The sequence below is a fragment of the Girardinichthys multiradiatus genome, chromosome 17 (genome assembly GCF_021462225.1).
Source record: "Girardinichthys multiradiatus isolate DD_20200921_A chromosome 17, DD_fGirMul_XY1, whole genome shotgun sequence".
NCBI lineage: Eukaryota > Metazoa > Chordata > Actinopteri > Cyprinodontiformes > Goodeidae > Girardinichthys > Girardinichthys multiradiatus.
In genome coordinates this window covers 24,865,234-24,880,718 of record NC_061809.1, presented here as the reverse complement: position 1 = coordinate 24,880,718, position 15,485 = coordinate 24,865,234, and the positions used below count along the sequence as shown (strand labels likewise).

General features: G+C 38.5%; 1 protein-coding gene across 3 annotated transcripts in view; it reads right to left on the bottom strand.

Moving 5' to 3' along the window:
- Positions 1-15,485, bottom strand: part of sema3c (sema domain, immunoglobulin domain (Ig), short basic domain, secreted, (semaphorin) 3C) — a 74,085-nt gene that overhangs the window by 18,205 nt on the left and 40,395 nt on the right. For all 3 annotated transcript variants that reach the window (XM_047389689.1, XM_047389688.1, XM_047389690.1), the window contains exons 5-9: positions 8,408-8,527; positions 4,744-4,834; positions 646-765; positions 391-533; positions 195-309 (exon numbers count right to left, since the gene is read on the bottom strand). In XM_047389689.1, the coding sequence (XP_047245645.1) occupies positions 195-309; positions 391-533; positions 646-765; positions 4,744-4,834; positions 8,408-8,527 (589 nt within the window). The remainder of the gene's footprint in view (positions 1-194; positions 310-390; positions 534-645; positions 766-4,743; positions 4,835-8,407; positions 8,528-15,485) is intronic.

The window sequence follows — 15,485 nt, the reverse complement described above, 5'->3', positions numbered from 1 at the left end:
TTATGGAAAAATGAACTGCTGGAAACCTTTAAACATTCAAGGCAAGCTTTAAAAATAATGGATTTGGTTCTTGGCAGACACTTTCCAAACTACAAGGGATGTTTGAGCTTGTCTCTCAACCCGTCCATGAAAACATGAAGTTTGGGAGTGCAGCAAAACTAATAAAGAGCATAAAGTGTGTCGTTTTTACCCACCAAGTTCATCAAAATGTGTTTCTGTGCCATCATCCTCCAGAACTGAACACACCATCCGGGCTTTAAGGAATGTGGTCCATTTGTTCACAAGGCTGCGCTGCCCTCCGGTGTCATTCTGAAGACAAAGGATGCACATGGAAAATCCGAGCCATATATCAAATAATAGATTTATTCAGGTGGAGGTCAAGGCACTTACAGGACACACTCTAGCAACCATGGTGTGGATGTGTTTAGTGTTTCCATCATTATCCGTTAACCTCTCACGAAAGAAAAAATACAATTTGGCATCATTTGGGTCAGTTCCGTCTGGGATAAGCTGGGCATCAATGAAAATTGGTTCTGAATAAAACAGAGTTGCATGGACTTTTATTATTTCACACAATAATTACAGAAAATATCTTTTGTGTAAACATTTTAATATTTGTGCAATTTTTAGGTGTAATTGCCTCACCACTAAGCCACTTAGAGTTGTGCTGATCGGTACGCACTGCATTTCTCTTGGTCAGGCTCCTGAAGATGGCAGCATCTGTCCCCATAAAGTCGATGTACATGCCGGAGAACAGCTCTTGATCTGCAGGAAGGCACACAGGCAGCGGATTATTCTAACCAAATTAGGAAAATAAAATGCAAAGCATAAATGCACACACAGAAAAATATCGCAGTATTATTCTTTATAAAAAATAATCCAACATTTCTATTCACAAAAATGACTTTGTGTAACAAAACATCTTGGGGTTTTATGAGGTACACGAGCACAAACTAATGGTGAAATGAAAGGAAATTAAAGGAAAACCGTTTTAAAAATAAAATACTGTAAGGTTTGCTGTGCATTTCTTTTCATTCCCCTTCACTGTGACACACCTAAATAAAGTGTAAAATGGCCTTTAGAAGTCAGTTAGAGAACAGAGTTGTGTTATTTTATCTCAGTACAAATTCAGCTGTTCTTTGAAGACCTCAGAAGTTTGTTAGAGAACATCAGTGAAGAAAAAGCATCATGAAGATGAAGGAACACAGCAGACAGGTCAGCAAGAATGTTGTGGAGAACTTTAAAGCAGGTTATAACACAATATTCTAAGTTTTGAATTGTCGTCTGAGGACTGCTAAATTTATCATCTAAAAATTGACAGAAACTGTACACCTAAGTAATCAGAAAAGCAACCAAGAGGTAGATGATAACTCTGGAGGAGCTGCAGAGGTCAAGATCTCAGGTTGGAGGACTTGTGGACAATACAATTATTAGTTGTACACTCCACAAATCTGACTTTTATGGAAGAGTGGCAGGATGAAAGTAATTGTTGAAAGAAATCCAGAAGTAGTGTTGTTTAAAGTTTGTCAAACTCCAGCCCTTGAGGGCCAGTGTCCAACAGTTTTTAGATAGGTCCCTGGTCCAACACACCCAAATCAAATGGCTAAGTTACGTCCTCAACATGTAGCCAATTTCTTCAGAGTCCTATTGATGACCTATTTGTTTGATCCAGGTGATGCAGAAGGCCATCTAAGAGATGTAGGACACCAGCCCTAGAGGACTGGAGTTTGACATCTGTAATGTAAGAGATATTTTCTTATAATGAGGAAGAAGGTGCTCTGGTCAGATGAGACGAAAATTTAACTTTTTGGCCTACATGCAGAATGTTTTGTGGCAGAAAGCATATCTATGCATTAGAATGAACCAGTCAAAGTCCAGACTGAAAGCCAATTGAGAATCTTAGTCAGATCGGATGGACTGTCCATGAACAGGAAATGTCAGGTCTTGACAGAGTTTGAGGTTTTTGAAACATATGAATGGACAAAAGATTAAGACTCTAGAAGTGCAAAGCTTGTAGAGACATACGCTGACAAAACCTGACACTGTAATTGCGGGAAATAATGGTTTTGCAAGAGGGTCTTTATAAAATGTACATCTGTTATGTAAAATTTCGAAATACATGGATGTTTGTGGTTAAAACATAACAAAATGAGTTGTTTGAATACTTTTGCAAGGCAATGAATAAACCTAACATACAAGCCAGCTTTGCTAAAAAACGTAGATGCCGACAGCACTTGGACAGTGGTTGAAAAGTGGTTTGATTAAGCCCAGAAGCACAATTATATCCTGTGAGTAAGTGAATGTATCACTGCTTTCAGAGCATTGAGTTTGACCTCAGCTACATGTGGGAGCCTAACTTCCTTCCTACCCCCTACAGGTTATTCCACTCTGGATCACTCTTACAGACCTCATGCAAGGCTTCTCAGCTGGCCCAAAAGGTGCTGGCATGGCGATGCTCAGGTGTCAGAAAGCCGAGCTGTGTAGTCTTGCAAGCAACCCAATACCACTCAACCAGTCAGATTAAAGGGCAGGTTGAGTTTAACTTGAAGAAGATATCACCCCCTAGGACTAATGTTGTTGAACTGAAACTTAAAGTTACGGAAGAACAACATGCTATCAAAATATTTGAAAACATTATAAAATATAAATGTAAAACCAGAATCACTAGTAGATCATAAAGATCCAATTTTAATAGAAGGGTTCAGTTTTTTTAAATACCTAAAAGAACAATTGAGAAGGGTTTTGACACTCTGCAAAACAATACAGGCTGCAAATACTCCAACAGATTCGGAACAGCATTTCCAAACTTAAAACCTCAATTACTGGGATTTTTCTATGCATGTCATTAAAAGTTTACTGAAACATTTAATAGTATAGGACCGGGCTGACAGCCAACATCATGGAAATGAAACAAACACTGTCAACAAACTTTGTTTTTAAATCATTGCATGCACAAATGAATCTTTTAGAGAGAGAATCAGTCCTTTTCCTCTCAGTGTCACAGCTTGTGTAGCAGAGGACCCCGGAATGCAGACGGACAAGCAGCATGACGGTAAGTAGAAGATTTTAGTAATCAAAAGAACACAAACTGGCAGGCAGGTTGATGGTTGCAGATGCAGGCGTGGATGAACAGAGGCAGAACAGACTTGACATGAATGATGAACTTGACACAACAGGCTGGGCATGAGCAGAGTGAATGTTTCCGCGAGGAACGAACAGAACAGATGTGTATATATGGAGCAAGAACCAGGTGAAACGAGGAGACTGAATGCTAGGTGCAGGTGAACCGAATAAAGTTAATTGAAAACAGACAGGAGAGAACAAAACATGGCTACAGCAGAAAAGAGACACTTGAGTACATAACTAGAAAAACATAAAACTAAAGCATAACCAGATCCAAAAACCTAACTTGACAAAACATGAACTAGAAGACAAAAACTAAAGCATGACCAGGAAAATAATAAACAGAAGCAAGATTCAATACCTCAACAGTGAGAAACATAAGAGGAAAAACCCGCAACCAAAAACCAAACATCCCCAAATCATAACCCTCTGGTTCCTCCCTTCACTTATGTTTTTGAATTATGAATTATTTAAAACTAACTTGGGTTTATTTTTGTGCTCACTTTCAGACCAGGATCATAGACTGACATCCAGCTGAACAGTGTTTGACAATGCCTGGAAACAAATAAATTAAATGTAAATTTGAAATTGTAACAAGTAACAGCTCATATAAGACTGAAACCAGATATTTATCTAAATGTAATGTCAGTGTAATTATATTAGACTAAACTGACTTTATCTATTTTAAGCCAGTTAAAATCAACAAAATTGTTTCTATTTGCTAAATGCAGAGACGTGTTTGGTTACCTTAGGGGTACATAAAGTAATATTACTATGTATTTAAACAATTTAGGAAAGCTCAAATTGAGATTTCATTGCTTTGTAAGCTTCTGATAATTCACAACATTTGAGTAAATTGGAGGCCCACCTGTGAATGAATGACAGGTCAACACCTCAAATGCACAGCTTCACTGTGTGACACCGTGAGAACATTTATATAAATCAGCAGATAAATCAGAAGGAGAATTGTGGACCTCCACAAGTCTGGTTCATCCTTGGTTGTATTTTCCAGAGGTCTGAATGTGCCACATTCATCTGTTCATACAACACACGTAAAAAAAAAAACATGGGAATTTGCCAAATAGAATTGATTTTGGTAAACTAGCCCACTTCATGACAATGTTTTAATTTAAGCCTTTTTGGTGGGCTCTTGTGTTTGCATTTTGTTTTTCTTTAAGTAACCTGCCACTCTGAGAAGGAATTCAGGTTTTGAACAAACCAAAATATCTTGCTTATTTTATTAGGACAATGCAAAGCAAATTCAACCCATTAATGGCATAATGCTGAATAAAAAAAGATTTTTCCTACAGTTTAGACCTGGTATAAACATTTAACTCGTTGCGAAATCTCATTTAAAACAAACGAAGACAGACATTTGAGTGTCTGGAATCATCTGTAAAGCAACTTCTGGAAAACATTATGATCTCTGAACTCAGACCTCAGCATTTCTGCTATCCATCACATCTGGCCTACAAGCAGCACAAGCAAATTCCTGACAACAGCCACCCCCAGCCCGTTAGCTGCCTGCAGGAAAAACTGATAACTATTTTTACTGACATTAATGAAATATAATGCAATGAAGATGAAAACAAAATTGTAGAAATAGATGAAAGCACCTACTGATCATGACAGAGACTGTGTTCACTTGAGGATTGAAGGAGCACCTCCCTTTTCCGGATTCCATTCTTGAGTCAATATAAAACACTTGCTCCTGCCACGAAGAAAAAGACAGAGTTAGAAAATCTTCTAGAAAATCATCAAGATTCTTCTATGATGGATTCTTCCATGTACAAAAATACTCAGTATGAGTAAAACAAATATCCCTGTAAGACGCCAGGTTTTCCTTCCATTAGATTTAAATAATGCACAGAGACACAGACCAGGTTTGTTTATCTTAACTGGCCCATAAGGTCCACTAAATTAATATTCCACTTTAGCAGAGACAAGGAATTTCCCTGCTGATGTGTTGGACAGCCATTTTTCCAACTCAGGCTGATATGCTTCCAAACTGCAACACCCTCCTTGTGGCAGGCTCGACAGTCCAAGAGTAACCGGGGTGAATTATAGCACTTCCTGTCCCATCCATTAGGATGTGGCGTGTTGCATGACATCAGTTAGGAAGTATAAATCCAGGAAAATTGGTTTGCTTGGACACAGTGCAGCTGGCAGGTTCCTGGAATGAGCCTCTTCATGCTGTTAAAGACATAGAAGGCATCTCCTGCTAAATATTATTGGGACTTTGCCTGAATTTTTGATTTTAGAGATAGAACAGGGGGATTTCTGAAAATTCAACCTTGTATGTCATGTGTATTCGTAATGTAACACCCTGTAAAGATAAAACCCCTGTGTTTTGTGGGTTCACACAGTCATAGTTCTTTCCAGGTGCTTTAGGTTAGAACAGAGAACATGAGGTAGTAGAAATTCCTTGAAACATGCTTCAAGTCAAGGGCTACAAGTGAGATCACAAAGAAAGTGCTTCATTAACTGGAGCTAAAGGAGCATAAAGTACCACATCACTGCTTCTTCTCCATCTGTTGCTGCACACTGCCAATCATGCAGCTGAAAGAAGTCTGTCATGGTGTGGAAAGTGAAGAGCAACACCTATTAAGGGTACATGTCCAAAAGTTTAACTATCGTGAAAAAGTTCAATACTTTTTTACACTTATTTTAGAACATAAAACCTATATATTATATAGATTCTTTGCACAGAGTGAAATATTTCAAACCTTTATTTCTTGTAATTATGATCATTCTGGCTTGCAGATAATGAAAACCCCAAATTAAGAGTCACAGAAAATTAGAATATTACATAAGACTAACAAAAAATGATATGTTAAACAGAAACATCAGGCTTCTTAGAAATATGTTCATTTCTATGCACTCAAAATTTGGATGGGGCTCCTTTTGCATAAATTACTGCATCAATGCGATGTGGCATGGAAGCAATCAGCCTGTCGTTCTGCTGAGGTTTAATGGAACTTCAGGTGGCTTTGATAGCGACCTTCAGGTAATCTGCACCCCAAATTATAAGTGATTGTGGAAACCTCACACTGGACTTCAAACAATGTGGATTCTGGGCCTCTTTACCCTTCCTTCAGAACCTTGATTTCCAAATATAATGCTTTTCCTTTCATCTGAAAAGAGGACTTTGGACCACTTGAGCAACAGTCCAGTTCTTTTTCTCTTCAGCCCAGGTAAGACGCTTGTAATCCATGTAGAGGATTCATCTGTCTGTAGTGGCTCTTGATGCGCTGACTCCAGCTTCAGCCCATTCCACATGAAGCTCCCTCAAATTCAGGAAGGGATTTTGCTTGACAATTCTGAGAAAAATTTGATTCCATATGTAATGAATCTATGTCATATATGAGTTTCATTTTCTGAAATGAGTGTCAGAAATATTCACATTTTTCACAACATTAAATTTTTTTTAAATGTACCTGTAGTCTTATTGAGGTAACACTGTTTTAGAAATACAGTACGTGAGCTAGGAGAAACATGTCTACTAAGAAGACTGGCTACCTGAGCAGATAGCTCAACTAAATATCTAGTTGATAACATCATATAGCTACATTCATCAATATGTTACATTGTTTTTGGAGCTGTGCTTATTATATTGTGATACCATGGTATTTTAATTTAAGTTTTCATACCAAAAGAATCTCTAACTGGTCTAGTTGCAACCTTTAATTCTCTAACTGGAAGCTTTGGAGTTTTTCTCTCCTCCCTTGAGATAATTTTATGGCCCATGCAAATCTAAAAATATCTGTGTTTCTTGAAAGGCATGGTCTCTGGTTTTTCCCATTTTCAAGAGTGGCTATGAAATATAGGGCCTCTGTGTCAGATCACATTTATACTTCAGGGAAACAGAAATCACTAATTTAGAGTTCTTTTACACTCCAAAATGACCAAAAAATCTTTCAGAGTGCCAATACATGTGGTAGAGTCGCATCTTAGATCCCTTCGTTTTGTCAAATGTTTCCTAATGTTTATACGAACTAAAAATATCTGTTGCATTTCAATGACAAATATTGTTCACAATGTCTCATTCTGTCACAAGCCTCATTATAATATCTAGCCTCATTTCTTTTTTTTTAAGTGGAGCATTTGGTATCATAGACAATAGTTGAATAAAACAAACCTACTTTATTCCACTATTGCAAGAGAACTACTTCCATGCTATATTGGAATTACAGCGAAAAGCATGTTTGGTACCCGACATGACTTTAAGTCAGGGACCCTGGGGACACTGGAAATCTAGGGGTAAGGTATAGTTTAAGGCAACACTGAGAAATTTGATTTAGATTTAAAGATGGAATAAATTATTAGAAGTCTTAACTAAAAAAGTTATGATGCATAAAAGTTGATAATTAGCTTGTCATCTTCATTTTATGGGATTTCAAAAACAGCACAACAAGCTGGGACACCCTCAAATAACAAAACGCCCGGGGTGCGGTGGTGGCACAGGGTAAAACACGTGACCAATGTTCGGAAGCCTTAGTGCTCGACGCAGGCCGTCACTGGTTCGAGTCCCGGCCTGTTGACCTCTGCTGCATGTCTACCCCCCTTTCTCTACCCCTTCCTGTCAGCTCACTGTCAAAACGTAAGAAAATAAAGGCCAATAGTGCCGCAAAAAACATTTAAACAAAGAACAAAAGTCCAAAGGGAGAGCTCCGAAATTTCCACTGCAGCAACTTTTAAGGCTTAACAGATTTCTTTTCACGAGGCAGTGACATGATTGAGCTCAGAGCTTCCAAACTGAGCAGTCCACCTTTCAAACAAAAACCCCAAATGACAAAAGGCTTCACAGTGAGGAAAGAGTCTGGTTTTCTCTGCTTATAAACGTTTGGCAAAGCTCTGCGGATGAATGTTGTTCACTCAGTGAACACTTTTCTCCTGGAGGGCTTTCCTGCTTGTTCTTCCAGGGCTGCGTGGCCGGATATGAGAGCCCAGAAAGGAGCAGACCTCCAGTTTCTTCCTCTTCTTCTCTCATGTCACGAGGCATCAAGCTGACTCCATGAAAACGTGGCTCATATGATGTTATGGAATCTAATACTATATTAAAAACATACGGCAATGCTTAACTTCCCTAATGCAATGATGTGATTATAGCAATTTAGAATGCACTAGTTGTCAAACAATTCATACATTTCCAGATGTTGTCTTACTCCACAGCCAAACGTCTGCAAGGGCATTTTTAATAGCCAAGCAAAATGTTTTTTACTCTCTCAGCTGCAGTTAACTAGTTTGTTTCCATAATGAAGAGAATCCATCATTATGAACGTACCTCTGGTCTTCGGCCTCTGTTGATGTACACACAGACAGGGCTGTAGGCTCCACTGCCACACATAAACAGATGGGTTCTGTTGTAGGGCTGCACCACACGGACAAAATTCCCACAGCCGTGCTGGAAAGTGAAAGGAAAAACAAGGAGACAGGTATGAAAAGTTTAACATGTGAAAACATTTCCTACAACTTTCCAAACTGAAAGAAGTAATTTGTTACGAAGGTGAACACATTCATGATTCCTCAACCTACCAAATCTGAGGAACTAAATGAGACAGATTTCCTCTCATAAATCAAATTCAGAAGTAACTGTTAAAATTATTCTTCACACCCTTGGCCAAACCTTGCAAAAAGGTCATCCTAAGTAATGAACTCCTTTACATTTTCATGCCCAAATACTTAATATATTTCTAAAATCCAACTCCCAGAGTCTTCAGACTTTGAATAGCAAAAGGAATTCATTTATTTTCAGCAAAGATGTTAAATACACAAAGTTCTGCTGTGATAAATTTAAAAACACTTTTTTCTTTACAGTTGCCTCTTCCAGTGCTTGTCTGTAACGACAACTTCAAGCACAGAATGCTAATTGTCTGAACCAATGTCTTGGACCTAGGCTATACCTCTTTTAAAAAACAAAAATATAGATATTATGGCCATTTTTGAAAAATATTTGCCTGGAATCATGGAAACAAACAAAAGAACACTTCAAGACACCACTAGTACTCTGTTGCACCACCTCTGGCTTTTGTAACAGCTTGCAGTCTTCGAAGCTTGGACCTAATGAGTGACAAACAGTAGTCTTCATCAATGTGGCTGCAACTTTGCTTTCAGATCAGCTGTGCAGGCTGGAGCCTTGTCATGGACCATTTTCTTCAACTTCCACCACTGTTGGATGGAGATCCAGACTACTTGCAGGCTATGACATTGACCTTAAGTGTCTTTCTTCAAGGAATGTTTTCCCAGTTTTAGCTCTATGGCAAGACACATTATCATCTTGAAAAATGATTTCATCATCCCCAAACATCCTTTCAATTGATGGGATAAGAAACGTGTCCAAGATGTCAACGTAAACTTGTGCATTTATTGAAGATGTAAAGACAGCCATCTCCTGTGTCTTTACCTGACATGCAGCCCCATATCATCAATGACTGTGGACAATTGCATGTTTTCTTCAGGCAGTCGTCTTTATAAATCTCATTAGAACGAGACCAAACAAAAGTTCCAGCATCATCACCTTACTCAATGCAGATTCATGATTCATCGGTGAATATGACTTACATCCAGTCACCTACAGTCCACCATTGCTTTTCCTTAACCTCCTGTTACCTTGTTTTCTTCTGTTTATGTGTTAATGATGGCCTACATTTAGCTTTTCTGTATGTAAACCCCATTTCCTTTAGGCCTTTTCAAACAGTTCGGTCACAAACATGAACTCCAGCTTCCTTCCATTTGTTCCTCATTTGTTTTGTTGTGCATTTTCTGTTTTCCAGACATATTACTTTAAGTTTTCTGTCTTGACCTGTTGATGTCTTCCTTGGTCTACCCATGATTCATGTGAGTCCACTGCTGTGACCGCTCTCCAAGGTGTGATCGCTCCTTTTTAACTGCAGACTATCGAGCAGATCTAATCTGATGTATGTGTTAGTTTTGGGAATGAAAATTTCCAGGTTGATTTCATTATTTCTTCCTCAGAATTGATTGATTTCATAATTTTTGCCTCGGCTTGAGCTAAAACAGTGGTTGTGACTGACTACCACAATGTTTTTCTTGATTTCCTTTAGAGTTTCTAAAAGCCAGAAAGTTGCCACTTAGAATAACTGTAGTTTTGTGTCATGTCTGTGATCTGCTTTTCTTCGACAAAATCAAACAACTGAAAGCACATCCTCCGAGACTGGTGATTCCATCATTTTTGCCAGGGGCTGTTTATTAGGAGATTTGTTTTCAACAATCACTGGATATACAGCCCAAACATAAACATGTCAGTTTTTAAAATATTCACTTTGGAAAGCAATTTGAACAGAACATCTAAGTTCAACAAAATATCTGGTTACTGTGAAACAGGGCCTTGTTTTAACACAGGTGAGATTAATTCTAACATAATGTAATATTCCTACTGGCAATGTAGTATTGTCCATATTTTTCCACAAGGGATCTTCAACTAAAATAAATTCCATCATCAAAGAGGCTCTAGCAACTTCCATCCTCTTCATCATACAGTATTTCATCGGGGCCTGTTTTAAAAAGCAAGCACTGTTTCTTTCTAGAAAATGACAGCATATTCCTCTTCCAAACATCCCATCTATTTCCTAAGAAAATTTCCTGGTATTAAGACAAGGTGAACAGCAATTCCAGAGCACATTTATCCCTCCTGAATAATATTCCACATGAGGCAGTATTTCAACTCAGTTATGACTTAGTTGTGACTGACCCATGATGATATCATCCCTATGGCCACTGGTGTCATATTGAGGCCAGTGGAAAAAGAGTGCCAATGAGGGGTTTACTGCATATTCAGCCCATTTTAAGTCACACCACAGCATCTCAATTAGATTAAGATTGGAGCTTTGACTCGGCCCGTGACTTGTTGGATCTACTGGTATGTTTTGGGTCATTGTAATTTTTCTCCTTGCATAAAAGTTAAACTTATTGTCTTTCATCTCTGCCATGTCTTTGATTGTACAGGCATGGATTTTCACATCAACAGCAACAAGACCCATGTCAGGGTTTTTGGAAACTTCTTTTAGCACCTTGCAGTATGCTTTCAGGATAAACTTTCTTGGACGGCCAGGCTTGGTCCTGTTGGCAGTTGTTTTGAATGTCCTCCGCTTGTAGATTATTTTCTGTATGGTGGAACGGCTGATATCAAGTACTTTTGAAACCTTTGCAAAACATTTAGGCATCAACAATCTTTTTTCTGTAGGTCTCAGACAGCTCTTTCGATCTCACCATGGTGTTCACTCTCACTTCAACAATTAGGAGCACCAGACAAAATGTTTGAGGTTTAAAGAGGGCAAACCTCCCTCACAATGTCCAAATATGTTAGAAAATACAGGTGTTTGTAGGGTGTCCTAATTTTTTCACACATAATGTACATTTCATGTTCTGCTTTTTTGGCCTAATTTTTTTCATTTATTGTGGTATTTCATACTATGCTGGACTATACCTAGATACAACCATTATAAAACCATTGTCGACTATGTTGCTTCGACTTAACCAATCTCAGTAACAGTTGGAGTGATGGACTTCGTTGTAATTGAGCGTGAGCTTGCAGATAACATGGAGAAAGGGAAAGAGAGTGGAGAAAAGTGGGGGAGGACAAGAACACGTGTCCAAGGAGCCGTCAGGAACTTGGACATGACTCCAGAATTGGCAGCTGCTGCAGATCATGGTCAGTGTGCAAAAATCCACTGGGTGGTATCAGTGAACAGTAACTGAATATTTTACCAGCTCACACCCATTTCTGTTATCTATCCTCATTTGCTTTATCGCCGTCTGTCGGTCCTGCTTTCCCCCCTCATTCAGTTACACAGAACCACATGAAGCCTGTGATCATATCTGATCAGTCATACAGAGCCACATTTGTGTGTGCAACCTTATCGTGTTTTACTTTCCTCTTGTGTTTCCCTCCATGCAATCACAACCTCGTGACCTCAAGTGCCTTCACTCTAAAGTCAATGTGATCACGCTGGGTTTTGAGTGAAGGCTTGTGAGAAAGCCAAAATACGATTTAAATAGTGTTCCTGGTTTAGGTTGTTCTTCTTGCCACAAACTATGTTGCGCTCTAAATCTCAGTTCAACAAGGACTGTGAAAAAGTATTTGCACCCAGATTTCTTCAGTTTTTTGCTTTTAGCCACTTGAATGAATATTGTAAAAAGCAACACATCATAATCTGAGCTAGAGGAATTTGAGAACAGATGAGAAACAATGTCAGTGACACCTATCAGTCTGGAAGGGGTTAAAATGCTGTTTCTAAGGCTTTGGGACTCCAGTGAATCACAGTGGGAGCCATTATTCATAAAGAGAAAACATGTAACAGCAGTGAATCTACCCAGGAGTGGCTGCCCTGCCTAAATTACATCCATCCAAAAGGTCACAAAAAACCCCACAACAACTTCTGAAACACTGAAGTAATCACTCATCTCAGGTTCCATCTACACTACTTCAGATATGTTTTAAATTGATATTTTTCCTCCATCTTTGAAAATCATGTTTGTGTACATTCTCTATGGAATTCCAGTCAAAAAGCACTGTAATACACATGATACGCCACCAGGTGGCAATAACGTAAACATTAGCTCCAACAAAATTCAAAATGAGATCCCCATTGGATGTGCATCTGACAGCAGGTAAACTGCACAGTGTTGGGTACGTAACTTAAAAAATATATATACTTATTTGTAGTTACTAGTAACTGAGTTACTCCACTATAAAAGTAACTAGTTAACAGGGAAAGTAACTACTGCAACTTTTTTTAAAGTATGTCTATGAATTTAGATTTTTTAATGTTCCACAAGCCAGTTGCATAAAGTGGAATTACATAGACACAAAGCCTACTTACACCGAACTTTTCATATTTAATTCACATGTACGTTCTCACCTTTTACCTCAAGGAGAATAAAGTAGTGACTGCACGTTCACTTTGAAAACGTAATCTTTCCCTCCAGGCCCACCATTTTTGCAGCTTACATCTTCTAGTTTGCCTGAGCAGGGCTGCTTACTTGATATGGCATACAATGAAAGCTTACTCTACCTTTGCCAATCATCTTCACTTATGTGATAGTCTTGCCCTCGCTCCTCCCTTTACCAAAAAAAAAATGCTTAGCTCATGGTACCAAAAAAAGTAACGCTGTTATATTTATTCTCATCACTGGAACTGCAGTAGGAAATATCCATTTTGACAGAACATACCTGGCATCCATAGAAGGGTCCTAAGGTGAAAACCACTGCTGACCAAAAATAACACAAAAGCCCATCGCATATTTGCCATAAAACATCTTGATGATCCCAGAGACATTTGGAAAAATATTCTGTGCACTGGCAGGACAAAAGTGGAAATTTTTAAAACATGCATCCCTTTACATCTTGGCAGCATTTAAGAAAGAAAATATCATACCGACAGTCAAACATGATGGTAGTAGGGTGATGGTTTGGTGCTGTTTTTTTGCTTCGGGATGTATAAGACATTTGATGGAACAGTATTTTTTTCTTTCTACGGGAAAATCCTGAAGGAGAATGTCTGGTCATCAATTCCTGACCTTAAGCTCAAGTGTACAACTCTGATTGTAAATCAGGACAATGATCCAATGCAATTTAGATGGCAGTGGCATAGTCTTAAATAGGCCGTTCATGCTTGAAAACCTTCCAGTGTTGTCAGCTAAAACAATTCTGCAAAGAAGAAGTGGAATAAAATTCATTCATAGTTGTCAGTTGTTGCCTGTATGTCACCCTATGTCACCCTTGGTGGCCATTTTTTTCCTTCATCAATAAAATCATCACTTGAAAACTGATTTTGCATTTATTGAAGCTATCATATGATATGATGAAAATGGCAAACATTTTTCACAACTATACAAACGTGAGGAAGATTTAAGCCAAAAAAGAGTGAGAAATAGTGATATTAACAGGAAAAGAAATCAAAGAAGGTAGGAATTATAGTGAAGCAGAAACTGAAACAAGTAGAAAGTGGTAAGAATATAAATGACAGGAAACGGGGGCTTTTAGTCGCTCTGGGTAGAGATGGCTTACCCAAATATTTGAGGGAGCGTGTCAGCAGCACACATGTGATTACTCAGAGCTACACAAATGGCTCAGTTACTGGAAACAGTTCTTCCTCTATTTTTGAAACAGCAACTGACATCCTAGCACTGTTAAGCTATGCAGCCATTTGCTTTAAACTGAATTAAAACATGTTTCTTATAGTTAAACCATTGTTTCCCTCCATTTCTGTTTAGTTCTCTCTATTGCAGTACCTATGAGATGCTGTACATGCTCTCATTCCAGGACAATCTAATTAAAGAAGAACAGATGCAGAGGTGGAATCAGTCTACCAAGCCTCGCTGTATCGTTTCATCGTAAATCTGTTGCAGCAAACAAGTGCTGCTCTGAACTGGGGTACCTAATGAAATCTCTACATCAATCACCTTTGCTTCTTTTTACACCCTTTGATTTATATTCAGTCTTGTTTTTTCAACAATCTTCAGCCTTCAATTTATGAATAGCTCACTGATGAAAAGATGAATCAACCACGGTCTCCAGTTGGTGCCTCGACAAAAATCTGCTGCTAGCCAGAAATGTAGCTGGAGTGGGGACAAGTAAACAGATGCTCGAGGAAAAGGGGGGACTTTATTTTGGGAGAACAGATTTGGGAACAGGTGAAAAAAAGCTTTGAATTTGATCTTGACCATCATGCCAGAGCAATCAGTCTTGGAAAAAAAAGGTACCATCAATATTCTTATGGCGACCTCATTGCTGACCATTATTTGTGGGTCCATAGCAATAAAAGGAGATTACAAATGCTTATTCAGCTCACAAAACATAATGTGTCAGGTTTTTAATAATGCATCTGTATATATTCATGAATCATTAAAAGGATTTACTCCTAATAACTAAAAAAGCATCAAGAGATTGTCTTTTGTCCAGAATTGGATGACTTTAAGCTTTACCAATTGCAAGTCCTACCAGTTCTAGCTGACAACAGCCTTTGGGGTGGATGCGGTTACCGATTAAAGAACACTCAGTCTTAACTATGTTCAGTATTAGTGAGGTGTTTATAATAAGGTCAGAGGAAGCGTAGAAACTCAAGAAGCTGTTTCAAAGATAGCCTTATTTTAACCACGTCATTAAATGTTTGCAGTTTAAAAAAAGGCTGTGACAGAGCCAGAGAGAGCAAGACTTTCAGTAGATAACAGAAAGGCTTAATAGAGTACAACAGTGCTGCTGTTTTCCTGTCAGCTGTTGCTAGATTGATGTTCATAATGCGGGATTGCTGCAAAGTTAATGACTCAATGCAATCAACTGTCCACTGTCACTAGATGCTCATCCAGAAGTAGTAAAGTTAGCGTGTCAATGTAACTAGCTT